This window comes from Lynx rufus, unplaced genomic scaffold, assembly GCF_022079265.1.
Source record: "Lynx rufus isolate CCGP_SWC_20201006 ecotype Redwood Valley unplaced genomic scaffold, mLynRuf1.p SCAF_27, whole genome shotgun sequence".
Classification (NCBI taxonomy): domain Eukaryota; kingdom Metazoa; phylum Chordata; class Mammalia; order Carnivora; family Felidae; genus Lynx; species Lynx rufus.
The window spans coordinates 1,101,054-1,118,515 of NW_025814842.1; the positions used below are offsets into that span (position 1 = coordinate 1,101,054).

Consider the following 17,462-nt stretch of genomic DNA (forward strand, 5'->3'; position numbering starts at 1 on the left):
CTGCGCCCGGACCTGATCTCCCTCGGGGGCCTTGACCTTAGGCCCTGAGGTTGGTGAGACTGGGCAGGGAGGGGGCCCAGAGACTGCCCCCGAGAGCCTCCTCCGCCTCCTGGGATCCCCCACACACCCTGGTGCTGCGGTTCTGACGGGGGAGAGTCCCACCCTCCTGCGGGGGCTCCGGGTCACATGCTGTTGACGGGGCTTTCTGGCCATGAGGGGTCGAGGCCAGGCCGGGGCACGGGGGCTTCCGGGGCAAGGAGGCGACTCTCACACTCCCCAGGGCTAGTCTCCCTCCGGGGCGGAGGTTCGGCCTGGACGTCTGCCTCCTGCCTCCTTGACCCCAGCCCAGCACCTTTGGGGTCAGTTTGTTAGCCACGGCGCCCCCTGGTGGCCCCAGTGGAGCACAAGCGGGCAGGGGAGCCTGCTAGGGGGTGAGGGGTGGGGAGCCCGAGCGGGTAGGGGTAAGGCGGGGCGGTATCTGTGCTGCTGAGAAGCATGAAGGGGGTGGGGCCAGCTTTATGGGGCGCTGCCCCTGCCCCTCAGCGCCCCTGGGGCCACGTTCTCGGGCAGGGCGCCCAGCCTAGCACCCGCAGCTCCCGGGGGGGGGGGGGGGGGGGGGACACTCGCGGGTGGGGACGCTCTAGGCGGCTCGGCCAGCACCGGCTTCCAGCACGGGTGCCCTCAGCCAAGGGTCCTGGGCCCGTGGCCCCTCTGGGGAGCGAGGGGACCAGCCTCGGCCCAGGGGCTCCTACCCGACAGAAGTGCTCAGGGCCGGACAGGTGGAGCGGGGACAGCAGGGAGCAGGGGCTGTGGCAGGTGGGCCAGGGGGCGGGCGGGCTCCCCCTCCCCGCCCCGCTCAACCCGCAGGCGTCCCCAGGGAAGCGAGCACCGGGCAGCCGACACTCAGGTGATTCACAACGTTTTATTTAAATGCAGCCCCTCTCCGAGGCTCGCCGGGGCAGCGGCATCCTCCTGCGCGGGGCCGCGGGCCCTGGACGCTGCCCCTGCCGGGCCCGGCGCTGGCTCGGCGCCCTGCCTGACCCGGAACCACCGGGCGGCCGGCAGACGGGCCCCCGCGCGGGCTCACATCACCGCCTCCATGTGCAGGATCCTCAGGGCCTCGGAGATCTGGACGCTGGTGTCCGTCTGACCGTACATGCCCACCAGGAAGGCCCGGTGCAGCAACACGGCCGCGTGCTCTGTGGGCGACACGGGACGGACGTCAGGGTCCCGACGGGCAGCGGGCTGTGGGAAGCAGAGCGCCCGCTTCCCCGTGGGCCGGGTCGGGACTCACCCTGGCAGAGGAGGGTGTATTCTGGCAGGTTCCTGAGGGCCGTCTGCACCACCTCAAAGTCCCGGCTGCCCAGGCAGTACATGAACGTGGGCAAGAAGTCCGCCGCGATGCTGCAAAGACAGGCGCTCAGACAGACGCCTCCCCCCTGCGCCCAAGACCACCCTGGAGCCCGCGGCCAGGCCCCGGAGGGGTTAACTGACCCCCGAGGGTCTGGTCCGGGACTCCCTCGGCCAGCAGGGTCAGGGCAGGCCCGGGGCTCACCTGGGGTTGTTCTGGATGGAGCGCAGGGCCAGGCCGAAGGCCAGGTGGCGACACGGTTCCTCGGCAGAGCTCATCAGCCGCTGTAGACTGGTCTGCAGGGGTGGGGGCGTGACGGGAGCTCAGACCACCAGTCCCCAGGCTCTCGGCCATCGGCCTCAGGACAGCGACAGCAGCGAGGGTCGGCAGGGGACCCTGCTCCCCAAGCCCCCACCCCCACGGCCTCGTAACGCGAGGTGGGAGGCGTCGGCCGGCCGACCATAGGTTCCCAGAGCGAGGCTGGGCTCCCCGCTCCCTGGGAGCACCTGGGGCAGGGCCAGGCTCGCACCTGGGCTGCCCCCGTCCCCGCGGTGACCCGCTTCTGACAGAAGGCTGACCGGGCCCTCAGCTCCCTCACCGAGAAAAAGCCCAGAATCTCCGGTCTCCGCCGAGACATCTCATCTATGTCGCTCAGAACTTCCAACAGATCTAAGGTGGGCAGAGGGAGCACGTGAGGGCCAGGCCTCGGCTGCTGGACCCGGGCCGGGACCTCTGTGTGCCCACGCAGCCCAGAGGCAGGAGCCCCAGCCCGCACCGTCCCCCATCCCGCCTGCCGGGCAGGGGCCGAGCAAGGACACCACCAGGACCCTGGCCGGTCCCCGGTCTGGTCTCTGCACAGGTTCCGACAGAGAGAGCTGTGGTGTTCCAGACGCGGTGCAGCCTATCAGAACGCTAGCACCAGTGCCCTCTGGAACCTTCCACACCACCCTTGGTGCCTGGTGAGCTTGGGAGGCCCCGAGCGCCTCGGGGTGAAGAGCACCCGGCGCCCAGTTCCATCAGGCCAACGACCCCACGCGGTAGGCACCGTTGACAAGGAAGCATCCAGAAGTACCGCGACCCCGCCACCCCCGACCCTCGTCCGGCAGAGGGAGGAGGCCAGGGATCTGCACCGGGACCGCCGTCCCCACTGCCCGTCGCCGGCCGTCCCGAGACACTCCTGCTGCCAGGTGGCGGCCAGCCCCGCACACCCCACTCTGCTCTGGTCGGCCGATGCCCAGACACGCACCCGCCCCACAGCGTGCCCGGGAGCCCGAGCCGCTGCGGCCACCCAGCCCCTCCGCTCCCCGCCGGCCCGTCAGGCCTGCCCTCCACGGGTGCCGCTCGGCTCCGGGGTCCCCGCTCTCCACCGCATCCGCAGTCCGTGAGGCCGCCGGCAGGGCGGCCCGTCCCCACCTCAAGCCCCTGAGGAAAGAGGCCGGCTCCCCCCTCGGCAAGGACCCCGCGCCTCTGGAGGGCCGGGTGTCCCGTCAGACCCGGGGCACCACGGGGCCACGACGGGTGCCCCCGCCCGCCACAGGGCCGCCCCGGTCTGCACGAGCCAGGCTCCCAAACTCACCCTCCACGGCCTGGCCCCGGGAGAGCCTCTTCATGTAGGGGGCCATCTCCGCTGCGGTCAGAGGGGTGGAGAGTGACACGCTGACCAGGGGCAGGGAGCCGGCCGAGCTCTCATCTGGAAGCCGGGAAGTCGGTGCCTTCAGGCCGGAAACAGAGCCACCCGGGCCGGGAGCACCCACCCGCCCGGAGGCGAGGCCTGCCGGCGCTCATCGCCACGGCTCCGGACCCTGCGCGTAAGCGGGGGCCGTCCCTGCCAAGCACCCGCGGAATCCCACGGGAGGGTGGAGGCTGCAGCCGCTGCCCCGGGGTGAGCACGCTGCCTGGGACACAGCGGGCACCCACTCAACGGGGGGCGGCGAGCCCGCAGGGAGCTGCCCGGGAGGTGGCACTTTCCGGCCCGAACCCGCCACCTGCCACACCCAGTGCGGGTTTTCTCTGCACCTGCCTGAGCGTGACCTCGAGGCTGGAGTGGCGACCCGCCCTGCCGCAGCCCTGGCGCCGACCGGGCGCCCAATAAAGGTACGCGCGGGCCCCACGGCAGAGGTTTCTACAAACTCCACCAAATGATTCACCGAAACTGGGGGCAGCACGAGCGCTCAGAGCCCAGCGACGGACTCCACCCGGGGCACGGGGCCTGCCCGCTCCCTCACAGCTGCCCCTGTACGCCCCGCAGCCCCAGCCCCTTCCCAGCAGCGTCCCTGCAGGGCCCACTCACCCTCGCCCTCCTCGTCCAGGCCCCGGTCGGCTCTGCCGTCCCTACTGGGCAGGCTCAGCCCTGCGAGGAGGGACTTGAGAGTCACCAGATCGCTGCTGTCGAAGGACAGGTCGCTGGGGAGAACACAGGTTCTCCGTGAGGAAGACGCCACAGAGGCGGGATGGGCGGGTGTGGGAGGAGGCAAGGAGCTTCCGGGAGCGGGTTCAGAACAGAAGTGGGACTCGGCCGGAGCCCTCACCCCCCACCCCCCACCCCCTACCCCCTCCCCACACCGGGCTCCAACCCTCAGGCAGCGTCCGTTCCCGGCCACCACCCTGCCTCGGGGACCCGCCCCCCCCCCCCCCAAGCACTGACTGCCCTCCCACAGCCTTCCCTCCGGCTGGGCTGGACCCTCGCCTGCCGGAGCCTGTGCAGGCCGGACACACACACACACACACACACACTCACTGCAGCGCGTCCGCGTGTTTCTGCAGGAAGGACACGGCCGCCGGGGCGTTGCAGGTCACGTACTTGTGGGTGAAGTGCACGAACTTGTGGATGAAGGGCGCCAGGTGGCGGGACGACTTTCTGTAGCTCTGCAAAGCGGAAGCCGGGTGCTCACAGCTGCGGCGCCCCCACCCTGCCCGCCACACCTGCCCTGGAGGCCTCAGGACGGACCCCCAGACGCCAGCGACGCCACCGCCTGCCGGCCACCACGCTACAGTCTCCGAAACGGCCTTGCCGTTCGTGAACTGCCAGCGTGGACAGGCAGACGTCTAGCTGGAGCGTGAAAGCAGATGGACGACAGACCCCAGGAAGGCAGGAAGGCCGCAGAGAGGGCTGTGCTGAGCCCCGGCTGCAGAACACGAGCTGTGTCCCCAGGCGCACGAGAAGCAGGGAGCTGGTGCCCAGGGTGGGGGGCAGAAGCCACCGGGTAGGGGGCCTGGCCCTGCCCTTGCTGCGGTGACGCGGGCCAGCCCTGCCCTCCCACAGGCCCCAGGAGCCCTCACCCGACAGCCTCAGGCGGAAGGGGACGGAGGCACGTCAGGCCTGGCCAGGCTGTGAGGGCAGAAGCGGGCGGAGGGTGGTGGGAGCCGTGGGGGGTGCCAGTGGGCAGAGGAGGAACAAGGGCACACGGGCCTGGGCCGGGGGCGCCCCCCCCCCCCGGGGGGGAGCCCCACCGCCCTGCGGTGAAAGGCAGGCGGCCCAAGCTGGCGGCAGACCCACCAGAAGCAGGCGGACGAAGGAGCGCAGACAGTCCCACAGCGCCCCCTGGTGCTCGCTCTGGAACACCTGCGGCTGCAGCAGCTCCAGGACCCCCAGCACGTGCAGGAAGAAGGTCAGGTGGTTCTGCTGCCGGAACTCCTGGAAGTTGAGGTGGGTGCGGCCGTGCAGGAGCGCGGCGATCATGGGCAGGTGCCTGGGGGCGACGAAGGGTGCTCGTGGGTGGTGGGTGGCCGAAACCCGCCCGTCCCCCCATCCGTTGGTGACCTGGGCCACACCCGGGCCCACCCCTAACAAGCTCCGGGGCACGCCCTGAGGGGTCGAACTGGCCACCCTGACCGTCCCACCGGGTTCCAGGTCTACGAGGTGCCGTGTGTCCTGACCCGGCCTCCGGGGCTGTGCCCGGGCCCTCCCAGCTCAGACTCGGCTCAGCCAGGAAGAAGCCAACGGCCACCACTGGGCCACGAGGGCCGGCAGCTTCCAGATGCAGAGCCCGCTCTTAAACCACCCGAGCGCAGGCAGGACACAAGGAGCCACCAGACGCCCTGCCGGGGCCCCCAGAGCGCAGCCGGGCGCCCGCACCTGAGCAGCAGGATGGGGTGGGCCACGGCCAGCTTCCGGCAGGCCATGTTAGCGTCGGCCACCCTGTTCTCTGACGACCTTGAGTCGCTGGTGTCTGCCAGGAGGGTGATGACGCGGTGGATGAGGCCGTCCAGCTGAGGAGATGGCGGGGTGAGGGTCAGGGGCCACCCGCAGAAGGCCCACACCCGGCCCCGGCCACGCAGGGGACCCGGGAAAGCTGTCCCCCTGTGCTTTCTGGGGCCACGTCGAACAGGCCGGAGCCAAAGCTTCCAGACAGCCTCGCACACGGAATTCAGTCACCCTCCACGTACAACAGACACCCCCGGCTAAACGCCAAAGTGGCACGTTGAGATAAAAAAGCAACACGGTGCGTAAAACACGATCTCAACTCGGCAAAGTGACACAGACGAAAAAGCGAACGAAACGGGGTTAGAAAGAACCAATTTCCCTACGTCGTGCTGAAAACACGGAAGGTGACAGATCCCGCCACGGAGGCAGGGGCAGGAGGCCTCCCGGATGCCTGGGCCCCCGCCGCGTATCTGCCCAAGGCAGCGGAGGCAAGCACCGCACACGGGCCGTGCAGCGTGACGGTCCCGGGGCCCACGGTGGGCGGGGGGCATGAGCGGGCGGGTCCGGCCACGCGGCGGACGACCCCACGGCCCAGGAAGGAGCGAGCCATCCGCGCACGCCAAGCACACCCGCTTCTCGGGACCACGCGGAGTGCAAGGTGGCCCACGAGCAGCGTGCGAGCAGCGTGCGTCGCCGCTCCATGGACAGAGGCTCCGGGGAGCGCACGGGCCCGGGCGCTCACCGGGGAGGGTCTCGGGGGCCCGAAGGAGCGTCCCGCTCGCTCGAGGCAGGGTTTCAGCACTCACCGCTGCCGGGGCTCGCCCCCGCCCCCCGCCCCCGCCCCGCTCACCTTGCAGGTGCTGCTGCCCGTGGCGCCTCCGCTGTGCAGCAGGGCCTCCGGCACGGGCGCCCGCAGCTCCGGCCACTGCAGGTACAGCTGCACCAGCAGGTCCCGGCAGCGCCTGCCCGGCACGCTGTAAGAGACCGAGGCGCGGCCGCTGGGCGCACGGGGCTCCGCGGGCGGCAGCCTCGGGGCCCGCGGCCGGGGAGGGGGGCCCGCTCACCTGTCGCCCCACTGCTGGACGCAGCCCGTCAGGTGCGCCGTCACCGTCCTGATGCTCGCGTCGTCCCCGCGACAGCAGCGGAGCAACAGGGGCAGCCGGGCCTGGAGCAGACTGCAGGCGGCGGCGTCCCCGTCCTGGCTTCTGGCCTCCGCCTCCGCCAGGATCAGCTCCGCCAGGCCGACGAGTTCCGGCGCCCGGACCCGCAGCGCCAGCTCCTCCCGCCGCTTCTGCAACCGGCGACCGCCCGTCAGCGCCAGGCCGGAGCGGAGGCGCTGGCGCGGGCCTCGCCCCACCCAACACCTGCCTGAGGGGTGCGCTGGTCCCTTCCCTGCCAGATCCGCGGCACGTGGATGCAGGCCCACAGGAAGTCCAGCGACGCCGAAGGGTCGAACCTGCAAGGGCGCGGCAGCTCTGGCTCGGTTTCCAGGCGCAGAATGCAAACCTCCGTCGCGACGAGAGAACGAAGGGCAGGACGTGACCGGCGGTGGAAGGCGTGCACCACGGACATCTTTCCCGATGAGCTCTCTAGGTAAGGGCCACCCCGCCTCACCTGACCTCCCCGCATCTCACCCCAGCGAAACAAACGGCCCTGCCCACCCCCGGCACCTGGAACCCCTGCACGTGGCGTGGACGGCAGCCAGGGACACCCTCCGAGGAGAGGACGTTCTGTCTGTTGACCGTCTGCCCCGGTGGACGCCCGGGGCGGGGAAACTTGGACGGCGGGGGGAGGGTGTCTGTATCCCCAGGGTGGCGAGACCCACCGCAGGGCTCCCTTCCGGGTAAGAGCCCCAGGCACCCAAAGAAGCCAGGCGTGGTGGGGAGCACGGGATCAGATGTCCAGAGGCCCCTCAATGCCACCCCCACGCTGCCAGGCCCTCAGGGGAGGGCGGGGAGGGGGGGGGCACGCAGACCTCTGCTCCCGGTTCTTGCCCAGCAGGATACGGATACACTGGTGCAACGTGGACCAGCTGGACTGGTGAGTGAGGAGGGCGAGCAGGTAGGGTCGGAAAGATGGCACCTGGGGGCCCGGATGACCTTTGCCCTGCGGAGGAAGGACACCTGGGCTGACCGGCCAGCCGTCCTCTGCCGAGTAGGGTCAGCAGACGACGCCCCACTCGAGCCAGCGGGAAGCAGAGGGAGGAGGCCGTTCCCAGCGAGACCCGGAGCCCCCGCCTGGGAGGCAGTCCCGGCCACGTGGGGTCCAGCCGGAGTCGCCACAGCCAGAACACGTGCCGGCCCGGACCAGCTTCTTGGGGACGGTGAGCGCGAACGGGAACGACAAAGCCCAAATCCCCATCTCCTGCTCCAGAACCTCAGAAGCTGGCCCAAAGACCGCCACGGGCCGCAGGAGCACCTCGGGAGGCTCGGGGACGGACGAGGGTGATCGCCGCTGAGACTCCCCGCCCCCCCTCGCAAGGAGCCACAGCCTCCTTGGGGACCCATCCCGGGCGGGGGGGCCGGGCTCCGCTCTCCATGAGGCTCGCCAGCGGTGCCTCCCGTCCCTGCACGAGGCCCTGGGCCACGCACTGCCGGTCCCACTCTGGCCCGCCCGCCCCAGGAACCGGACCTGACCGTTGTAGTCACTGCTCACAGGGGACGGGCAACCCCCCCCCCCCCCGCCCCCGGGCCGATGAGGGTCAGGCCTGGGCTTCCGCTGGGACCGAGGGAAAGCCGGGTCCGTGCGCAGCCCACCTTGCTCCGGGAGAAGAGCAGCCTCTGCTGTAGGTCGGGACAACTGCCGATCACCTCAGGGTCCAGCAGCTCCAGCCAGTCGACCAGGAGCCCGGAGCAGGGTCCCAGCTGCACGGTCTCCGGGCTGAAGGCAATGCAGGGCCGGGTCGGAAACGGCTGGCCTGGGGCGGGGGTGGGGGGAGGTGGGGAGAGGTGGGGGGTGGCGCGGGCAGGCCCCAGCAGCCCCCCAGCCCCGCGAGCCCACCTGCAGCTGCCGGCCTCGGGCTCCCCCGGGGCCGGGGGCTCCTTCTCCTGCAGCAGCAGGGAGCTCAGCACGGCCACGGGCCTCCAGGTCGGGGACGCGGTGGCAAAGAGAGCCGCCAGCAGCTCCTCCAGGTGGGGCGACCCCGCCTCAATCAGGCCCCGGAGGACTGCGGGGAAAGAGAGCGTGTTCCGCGTCACTCCGGGGACGGGCACGGGCGGGCACGGGCGGGCCCCGGGCCACCTGACTCTGGGACAGACAGGCACGGCTCTTCGGCCAGGGGAGGAGCCTTCCGGCGGACCGCCGTTCCCGGCCACGGGCCCCATTTTGGGGGCACCCAGGAGAGGGACCTCTGGGCTCGGCAGCCGGGCCGGGTTCTCACGGTGCCCGGCCCCGAGTTACCTTTGCCGACGAGCTCGGGCTCCACGCCACACTTCTCCCCTGACCTGAGGGTGGCGACCACGGCCCGGACGGTAGAGTTGACCACCTCCGAGTCCCCGCGGAACGCCAAGGCCTCGGCGAGGCGCAGGAGCCCACTCCGTGCTGCGGGGAGGCGTGCGTGTGACCCGGGGTCTGGCGCAGGCCCCCGTCCCCGCTCCCCAGCCTGCCCGCCTCCCCGCCCCCCCCCACTTCCCACTAAGGCTCCCGCTTTGTTCCCCACAGCCCCAGTTTTCCAATCCCTGGGCCACGTCCATGCTGACGCCCACGCAGGGCCCACACAGCCCAACAGCTGACACCCCCAAACGGACTGGGCCCTCCCCACTGCCCCCGGGGGAGGGGCAGCAAGCCCGAGGCCCTCACCATCGCTGATCCTGCGGCGTGCCGAGTACTGGGCGGCGAACAGCTTGAGCTGGGCCTGCAGGGGTCCGCCCTCCCCGGCGGGGCCGTCCAGCCACTGCAGCATCTGCACGAGCACTTTGAGGAAGAGCGACGAGAAGCCGGTGTCCTGCGGCACACAGCGCTGTGGGGGGGACCCGCAGCTCAGAGCCGGGACCTCCGACCCTTCCAAGCCGCACAGCCGGCGAGCCATTCTCCCGTCTGCAACCGGCCCGGCTGCGGCTCGGGGAGGAAGAGGAAACGCCCCCCGGGCGCACACACGAGTGACAGCACGCGTGCACGCGGGCAGATGAGCAAGTTCGGCAGGGTCACCGAGTCGGGGTGACAGACGCGGACCGGGAACCCCCGCCCCCGGTTTACTGGGGCGCCTCCCCGAACAGAGATGGGGCTCTACGCCCGGCTCTGCAGCCGCCAGCTCCCTCCCTGCCCTGCGAAGCCGAGGACGAAGGCCCGCACAGGGACAGCGTGAGGGCAGCCGGTGGGCAGGGCAGGGCCGGGGCCAGCTCTGCGGAAGGCCCGGGACTCAGGGTGGACTCAAGGCCGAGGCCCCGGGCCCCGGAACGCGCGCAGCAACCCTCGCGCGTGACTCCCCGCGGGCCAGGCCTCTGCCGCACACGCGCCCACCTGGTACTGGGAGATCTGGCGCAGCAGAGGGCAGGCGAGGAAGTGGTTCCGGTGCATGGACATCACCAGGGCCCCGCCGTGCGGGGAGCCGAGCAGGGTGGCGACGGCCTGCAGGAGGCGCACCGTGACGCCGGACAGCTCGGGGCTCCCCTGGCGGAGTTGCGCCAGCTCCTGGCCCAGGGCCTGCTGCAGCGCGAGGGCGACGGGGCGGGCGCTGGAGCTCTGCCACCGCGGGCCCGGGGCTCAGCGGGAAGATCTGGAGAGAAGGGGGGGGGGGCATCAGGGCAGGCCGGTGGGGGAGAGCGAAAGCAGCCGGCGAGAGAGAGAGAGAGAGAGAGAGAGAGAGAGAGCGCGTGTGTCTGCGCGTGCAGGAAGACGCGAGCCTTCCACAGGAACGTCGCCATTCGGGGAGGCGAGAACACGGCACGGAGGCCCCGGGCTTGCGGGGCTCGCCATGCACACACGTGTCCGCAACGGGGAAAGCCCTGGGGGCAGGAAGCACGGCGGCGGCGGCGGCCAGGGAGCGAGCGCTCCCAGGACCGTTCCGAGCGCGGACGACGGTGCACAGCCCCGGACAGGCGTCCGCTCCGGCGGGCGAAATCGCACAGCACGAGCGATGCCCACGCGCAGCACGGCAAGGCGGCCCTCAGCGCTCGGGCCCCCGGAGCCAGTCTCAAGTGAAACACGCCGGACAACCCGCCTGAGGTGGGTTTTCCAGCTCCGTTCCAGCCGGGAAGCCAAGCGGCCGGGCCAGGGTCGTCTAGCGCCGGGGAGGGAGGCGCGGTTCTGACCCGGGCGGCTGGCTCCGGGGAGCCCTCCCCATCCGGATGTGGGCTCTGGGGTGGCGGCCCTCTCTCCGGGCGGGAGGAAGGACCGGGCAGCCCGGGGCGCCCCGCTTCTGGAGAGACCGTCCCAGGCGGTGGTGGTACCTGCAGGACTGTGCTGGCCAAGTCGTCCTCGGGGCCGAGCACCCGCACCTGGGTCACAGCCCGGGTCCGCCCCTGGCCCGAAGGCTGCTCCGGGCTGCTTTTGGGTTTCGGCGCCTCGGCGCTGTCTGCGCGGAAAGGGGAACGGGCTTCAGCGGATGGCTCTCCCCAGCTGGCGTCCAGCGCGGGCCCGGCGCCCGAGAGCAGGCCCCGCAGAGGGGCCCTCGCCCCCCACGCCGCCCGCCGCACTCAGGCCTGCGGAGGCCCGGGAGGAGCAGGGCCTTCAGGTGGGATGTCGGATACCCGCCCGGGACGAGCGTGCCCCGGGCCCGCGTGCTGAGGTGTGGGTCGGGGTCGGGCAGTACCTCGTCGGGGAGGCAGGGAGGCCGTGAGCAGGGAATGGAAGGTCTGGCCTCCGGACGCTCCTCTCTCGTGCTGAACCTCCACCAGGTGAGCCATGTAATCTGGGAGCCGGCAGCCAGGTTACGTCCCTGCGCCCGCGGGAGCAAGCGCCTCCCCCCGCCCAACGCCGCGGCTTCCCGAGGCCCGAGCTTCCCGGAGGTTTCCGGAGCTGAGCCGCGGGACGTTTCACGAAGGGCCTGCCGGGGCCGAGTGCACGCCGCAGCATCTCTCGCCGCCTGCAACCCCAGCAGGCCGGACCTCCTGCCGGGAGTGCCGCCCCGCCCCGGAGCCGCCCCCCTGACGCTCGGCCGGGGTGTGTCGCACACGGTGGGGGGGGGGGGGGGTCCCTGGCTCTCACTCTTGTCCATGATGTTCTGCTCCAGCGTCTGGGGGTCGTGGGCCACCGCCTGGTCCAGGAACTGGAGCAGCTTGCTCATGCTGGACACGGGGATGCCGAAGGACTGCACGAACAGCAGCAGCTGCTGGGGCTCCAGGTCCTGCAAGGCTGAGAGGGACGCCCGCTCGGTGCCCCTCCTGCTCGGCACCCCGGCCCGCGGGGTCTCTCCTGAGGCCCCAGCCTCTCCCCGCGAGGCTCACCACCGGCTTCGCAGCTCGCCCCCCGGGGCACTGTGCTGCCCTTCGCCCCCTCCCCCCACCCGAGCCCTCTAGAACCATCCCTGGCTCCCCGCGGCTCCTTACAGCGTGTCCTTCCCTGCGCGTCACAGACTCGCCCCGCCACGCACCGAACCGCCTCCCGGGCTGCCCTCCACCTGCCCGGCGCTCCCCGCCAGACGCCGCGCTGGCCTCGTCTGTGGCCTCGTCTGGGAACAGCCTCCGCAGGCCGCCCAGCCCCCACCGCATCCTTCCAGAGCCAGCGCAGAGGACCCAGCCCTTCCCGCTCCCCTCGAAACCCCCGGGCCGCCTTCCCTCTGTCCTCTGGCACCGCCTGCTTCCGGAGAGGCCCTTGGCCTCCCCGCCCGGCTGTGAGGGGCTGGCGGCCAGGGGCAGCGTGGCGCCCGCCCCAAAGCCCAGCACAGCTCCAGGCACACCGGGAGCCCCGTGGGCACCTGCTGAGTGACGAACGCCCTGAGCCTCGGAGGCCAAGTCCCTCTCCCTGGTGTGCCACAGCGGGGGGCCGGGCTCACCGAGGCGGCAGGTGGCCGGGCCACCCCGGCGACAGACCCCGGGCCCGGCCGGCCCGCCCGTACCCGCGTCCACCAGGCGAGGAACCTCGGAGCGGATCATGCGCAGCTTGAGCCAGTCGGGCAGCAGCAGCGCCTCCTCCGACGTGTCCACCAGGAAGGCCGTGGGCAGAGGCTGCTTCTCCGGGAACCAGATGTCCAGCAGCGCCTGGAACTCGCCGTCCCCGGCTTCGGGAGAGACGACGTGATGAGCGGCGTGACGGCTGGGCAGGGCCACCCCGAGCTCCGCGGGTGAGACCCCTCCCCCCCCTCCCCCCCCAGGGCAGGCCAGGGCCGGAAGAGCCCAAGTGGGAACGGAGGCTGCGGAGGGACGGGAGGGGCGGCCTGCGCGCCGTGCCCGCCCCTCCCCTTGGTCTGACCCCACGATCTCCGCGACCCCGTCCCAGCTGAGGGCGCGGACTGTACCACGAGGCCGGGCGGTCTGCCGCAGGGGCCTGTGTGAGACTCGCCCGGCGCTGTCCCTGGGCTCCCCCCTTCCCGCGCCCAGGCCCCGCAGACGCCCCTGGGCTAGACACAGAGCCAGCCTCCCTTCCCTGCCCAAGGCTCACACACTCCTGCCCTCCTGACAGGGGCCGCCTTCCCAGCAGAGCCCACACGGCACTGGCCCCAGCAAGGGGCCCCGTCCCTGCCCTCCACGCCCACACGCGATGACGCGGGCAGAACAGTCCGCGGCAGTTGGCCGGAAAGGCGCGAAGAGAAGGTCCCCGGGCCCTGGACACAGCACGCGGCCAGCACGGTGAGCGTCTGCTCAACAGCAGCCCGGGTTTACGCTCCCCGTTCCAGGAACCGCGGGCTTCCCTGGCTGGGCCGCGAAGGCCTGGACACACAGACGGGCATCACGTCCTGACGACGCGAGCCACGGGCCGGGGTGGCGAGGACGCGCCAGGGATCCGGGCTTCTTAATCCGAGGCGCTCGACGCTCAGGAGACCTCCCGCCACGCGGGGGCTCCGGAGCGCTCTCCCCGAAACTCTGGGTCAGCGAGACGGTCCCGTCTTCACCTGCGGGGACCCCTGCCCAGAGCCCCCGGCTGGGGCCGCGGTGTTTCCCCCCACCTCTGCGCGACCCTGCCCGGCGGGGCTGGGGCTCAGGGCACGAGGAAGAAGGCAGGGAGGCGGGAGCCGCCCCCCGCCCCCCGGCCCCCCCCCCCCGCAGGCCACTCACCGCGGGGCGGCCCCAGTGTCAGGAGTATGACCATGGCGTGGACCACCAGGATGTGCATCGTGGCCGTCTCCCCGCCGGTCCAGCGCAGGAAGACCTGGTCCTGTGACTCCGACTGCAGGAGAGGAGGCGGCTGGCTGGGCGGTGGGGGGCCGCGGGGGGGGGGGGGGGGCCGGGCCCGGGGAGGGGGCCGCCAGCCTTACCCAGCTGTACACCTCCTCCCCCTCCTTGCTTTTGCGCATCGCGCCGCACGTAGCGGGAGAAGATGGAGAGCAGGGCCACCAGCACGGCGTCCGACTCGGCGCTGCAGGAGCGCTTGGAGAACAGGTGGGACATGATGGTGGAGCGTTCCACGACCAGCCGCGCCACATCCTGGGGGCGGGGAGCACGGCCGTCAGAGGGCCTCCCCGGCCGGCCCCGCCGTCTCTCGTCGCCGCCACGCCAGTCCACCGCGAGGCCGCCCGCCGGGGCCGCACCACGTGAGCCCATGCAGCCACGTGCCGGCGGGGGTCGCCGGGACCAGCAGAGGGAGGGGCCCGCGTGCACACACAGGGACGAAACCACCAGGCAGGGCCGGAACGGCAGGGCGGGACAGAAGAGAGGCAGACGCCCACCGGCCCGGACAGCAGACAGCGACCCAGATGTCACGGACGTCACCACCCGCCCTGCTCCTGCTCCGAGCGGGGGTGGGGGGGAGGGAAAGAGGGGGAAACGCTGACACCAGCCCTGGGCGGGAGCGTGACTTCCTGCAGCACACAGGCCACGAGCGGTCCCCAGGCTGGCCCTCGACGACGAACCCACACGTGGGAGAACCCCACCTCCAGGGACCCCTAGCTGCCCGCCCGTGCCCTTGCTCCCTGCACCCATTCATCCCACAGAGCCCCGGGCCCACGGGAGCCGCCTGAGGTCGGAGCCAGAGTGGGCGGACAGGACAGAAAGGTCAGGAGAAGGCCCGCCAGAAAGGGCAGGGGAGGAGGAAACGCCCGTGCCCTGGGCCACCACCCTCCCCTGCAGGGAATAAGAACACAGAACACAGGCGGGCTGGCCCGGCACCCCGTCCTCCCTCCCTGAGCAAGTGCTCCCTGGGGGGTGGTTGGGGGGGGTGGGCAGGCAAACCCCACCTGCACGGCCCGGGCATCATCGGCCTGGGGACAAAGGGACACGGCCAGGCCTCGATCAGCACCACGGCCGCTCTGGCCGCAAACACACCTGAACCCTCACACCCTTGACACCTGCTCTGGGCCGAAGAGCCCTGGGAAGCAGGCTGGGCTCCTGCAGCGCCCCCACCCCCCACCCCGGCCCAGGTGGCTGTGCCCGCCCCCACCCCCGCGACCTCCAGGTGCCGGGCCCCGCCCCACCCCCTCACCAGGGCCAGGTCGCTGTGCTGGCCCTGCTCCTCCACGGGCGTGTGTTGGGACAGGTAGACCAGGTAAGCGCTGATGGTCTGCGGGTCGGTCTCCATGTGGATGGCCTGGGGGAGGGGTGGTCGCGTGAGCCCGTTCGCGGGGCAGCCCCCCGCTCCCGCTCGTGCCACTGCCGCCCCTCAGCCGCCCGGCAGCGTCCCGGCACCCGTACCTGCTGAAGCGCCAGGGCGGTGGAGGTCCGGACGCTGTCGAACAGGGGCAGCCTGGGCAGGTCCCGGAGCAGCCACTGGTAGCCCTGCAGCGTCTCCGTGTCCCCCGAGTCCTCCTCCATCGGGGGCTCCTTCTCCTCCCCGTCCCGCAGACTGCCCTCCGACAGCACCAGGGACAAGCCCTGCGAACAGACGCGTGCGTGGGCCGGACACGCTCCCTCAAAGCCCCCGGGGGCGGGACCGGCCTGGCTGGCAAAGACGCCGCGTCCCCTCAGAGACGCCTGAACCGACGAGAAGGCCGCAGCTGGAGCCGCGTCTCCGGAAAGTCGTGCGACACCTCGAAAGAGGCGGCGAGACCGCTACTCCGTCACTAAGTCTCTCCCGGGAGCTCACGTCGGCGCCCGGGGAGGGATCACGGGCCAGCGGGACACAGGGTCTGCCTCTCCCGACCTCGCCACCGCCACCCTTTCGACGCGAAACCGGCTAAGCAGCAGCCTAGGTGAGTGAGACGCCGGCCGGCCGGGGGCGCCAGGGAGCGGGGGCGGAGCAGAGCGGCCCCTCCCCGTGCCGCACCTTCATGGCCAGCACCCTGGAGGCCACCTGGGGAGAGCCGAGGCGCCGCAGGAAGTAGTCCAGCACCTCGCACGTGGTCTGCTCGTCGGCCTTGGGGCCCAGGAGTAGGTCCTGCAGGCGGCCCAGCAGCTGCCGCTGCTTCTGCTGCCTCTGCGGGGGGCGAGGGGGGCCGCTCAGGGGTCCGCGCGGCCGGGCGCGGGGCCGCGGTGGGCCTGGGGGCGCTCGGGGGCACCGACCTGACGCTTCCTGGCCTTCTGCTCCTTGCTCTCGCCCTCCTCCTCCTCCTCCCCCCCGGACGTGGCGTCGTCGGCAGCGTCGTGCAGCAGGAACTCACACAGGCACTGCACCGGCAGCACGTCCAGGGAGCCCTCGCTCGACTGCACCAGGTCGGCCAGCCAGGGCATGGACTGCGACGAGGCCTGGCCGGGGCCGCGGACACACTCAGCGGCGCCCCCGCGGCCCGTCCGCCGGCCCCCGCCCTCCCGAGGCCGTGGTTTCCCCGCGGGCGTGCGGGCAGCCGCCTCACGCGGAGGGCACCCGTCCCCGGGCGGCCCCCGTGTCCCGGGGCGCTCCCTCCCGGCTCTGGCCTCGCTTAGCCCGGAGCCGCGGTCCCGGCCCCCTCCCCCTCCCCCCACCCCTGACCCCACCCCTGACCCCAGGGCCGCGGGGAACTCGCCTGCCTCTGGATAATGTTGAGAAGAAAGTCCGGGCTTCGGCTCCGACACAGCAGGTGCCCGAGGCGCAGGGACTGGTTGAGGCCTTTCACTTGATCCAGGATGTGGGGGGGAGGCCTCCGAGGGGGTCCCCTGAAGGTCCCTGAGGACGCGAGCGTGTCAGGGAGCCACTGGTGCGGCACCCGGGAGCAGCCCTCCCCCCCCCCCACCCCCCCCCCCCCCCCGCGAGGGCCAGACAGCTCCTCCGCCCCGCCCCCAGCCGCTGAGCGCGTTCAGCGTGTTCGGCGTTTCCAGGGCGTTTCCAGGGTCCGGCGCCGCGCAGAGGCCCAGGAGCTGCTCCACCGGCCTCGCCCCCACCCCGGGGACCCGGGCGGCGACCTACTGAGGGTCCAGGCTGGTGAGCTGAGACAGGAGAAGGCTGCTGTTCTCGGTGATGGTCTGCTTGGTGGACGCGGCTGCCAGATGGCCCTCGAACGCCAGGATCTCCTGCTTCTCCCGCTGGGAGGTCTGCAGCTCCCGATTGATCATCTCCGTCCGCGTCTCCTCGTCCGTCAGCGTGCACGGCGGGTAGGAGTAGTTACTGGGGACCAGACAGGAAGAACCCGGAGCCCTGCCCATCTGAGGCTCGCGGCCACCAGTCAGCGCACAGAGAAGGTCACGGGGGCTCACGAGGCCCCCGCCCTGTGCACGACCTCGGCCACCAAGCGCGTCAGAGAGCCTGGCCGGGCCATCGGCAACGCCGCCAGGTCTGGCCTCTGGGAGGGAGCCCCCACGCCGGCCACCCGCTCTCCTTCCACGGGACAGCACACCGGCCACCTCCAGAATCAGGCCCGACGGGTGTCAGAATCCTGGACACCCGCTCACCCCGCGCCAGATCCCCTCCCCACGGGCAGGCGTCTCCAGCCCACGGGCGTCGCAGGTGGACCGGCTGCTCCCACAGGCACCCGCGGCTTTTCTGAGATACACGAGCTGCCTGCTGTCACACGTGCCGAGCTCAGAC

General features: G+C 72.0%; 1 protein-coding gene and 1 long non-coding RNA gene across 2 annotated transcripts in view; one reads left to right on the forward strand and one right to left on the reverse strand.

Annotated features, from left to right (window-relative positions):
- Window positions 1–908: 908 nt before the first annotated feature.
- INTS1 (integrator complex subunit 1) overlaps window positions 909–17,462 on the reverse strand; it is a 29,601-nt gene continuing 13,047 nt past the window's right edge. Inside the window, 32 exon segments of the mRNA XM_047089223.1 lie at window positions 909–1,199; window positions 1,295–1,404; window positions 1,556–1,647; window positions 1,950–2,020; window positions 2,928–3,041; window positions 3,642–3,754; window positions 4,089–4,216; window positions 4,848–5,040; window positions 5,427–5,560; window positions 6,346–6,469; window positions 6,560–6,786; window positions 6,864–6,951; window positions 7,471–7,601; window positions 8,252–8,375; window positions 8,496–8,661; window positions 8,895–9,035; window positions 9,294–9,453; window positions 9,954–10,193; window positions 10,195–10,209; window positions 10,883–11,007; window positions 11,245–11,343; window positions 11,640–11,786; window positions 12,490–12,651; window positions 13,646–13,757; window positions 13,846–13,884; window positions 13,886–14,014; window positions 15,009–15,113; window positions 15,218–15,397; window positions 15,789–15,938; window positions 16,025–16,207; window positions 16,465–16,594; window positions 16,845–17,042. Of these exon segments, the coding sequence (XP_046945179.1) occupies window positions 1,084–1,199; window positions 1,295–1,404; window positions 1,556–1,647; window positions 1,950–2,020; window positions 2,928–3,041; window positions 3,642–3,754; window positions 4,089–4,216; window positions 4,848–5,040; window positions 5,427–5,560; window positions 6,346–6,469; window positions 6,560–6,786; window positions 6,864–6,951; window positions 7,471–7,601; window positions 8,252–8,375; window positions 8,496–8,661; window positions 8,895–9,035; window positions 9,294–9,453; window positions 9,954–10,193; window positions 10,195–10,209; window positions 10,883–11,007; window positions 11,245–11,343; window positions 11,640–11,786; window positions 12,490–12,651; window positions 13,646–13,757; window positions 13,846–13,884; window positions 13,886–14,014; window positions 15,009–15,113; window positions 15,218–15,397; window positions 15,789–15,938; window positions 16,025–16,207; window positions 16,465–16,594; window positions 16,845–17,042 (4,246 nt within the window). The 3' untranslated portion in view covers window positions 909–1,083.
- Window positions 12,591–13,421, forward strand: LOC124519171 (uncharacterized). Its single transcript, XR_006964041.1, has 2 exons — window positions 12,591–12,714; window positions 13,053–13,421. It is a non-coding gene; the product is annotated as an uncharacterized LOC124519171 (long non-coding RNA).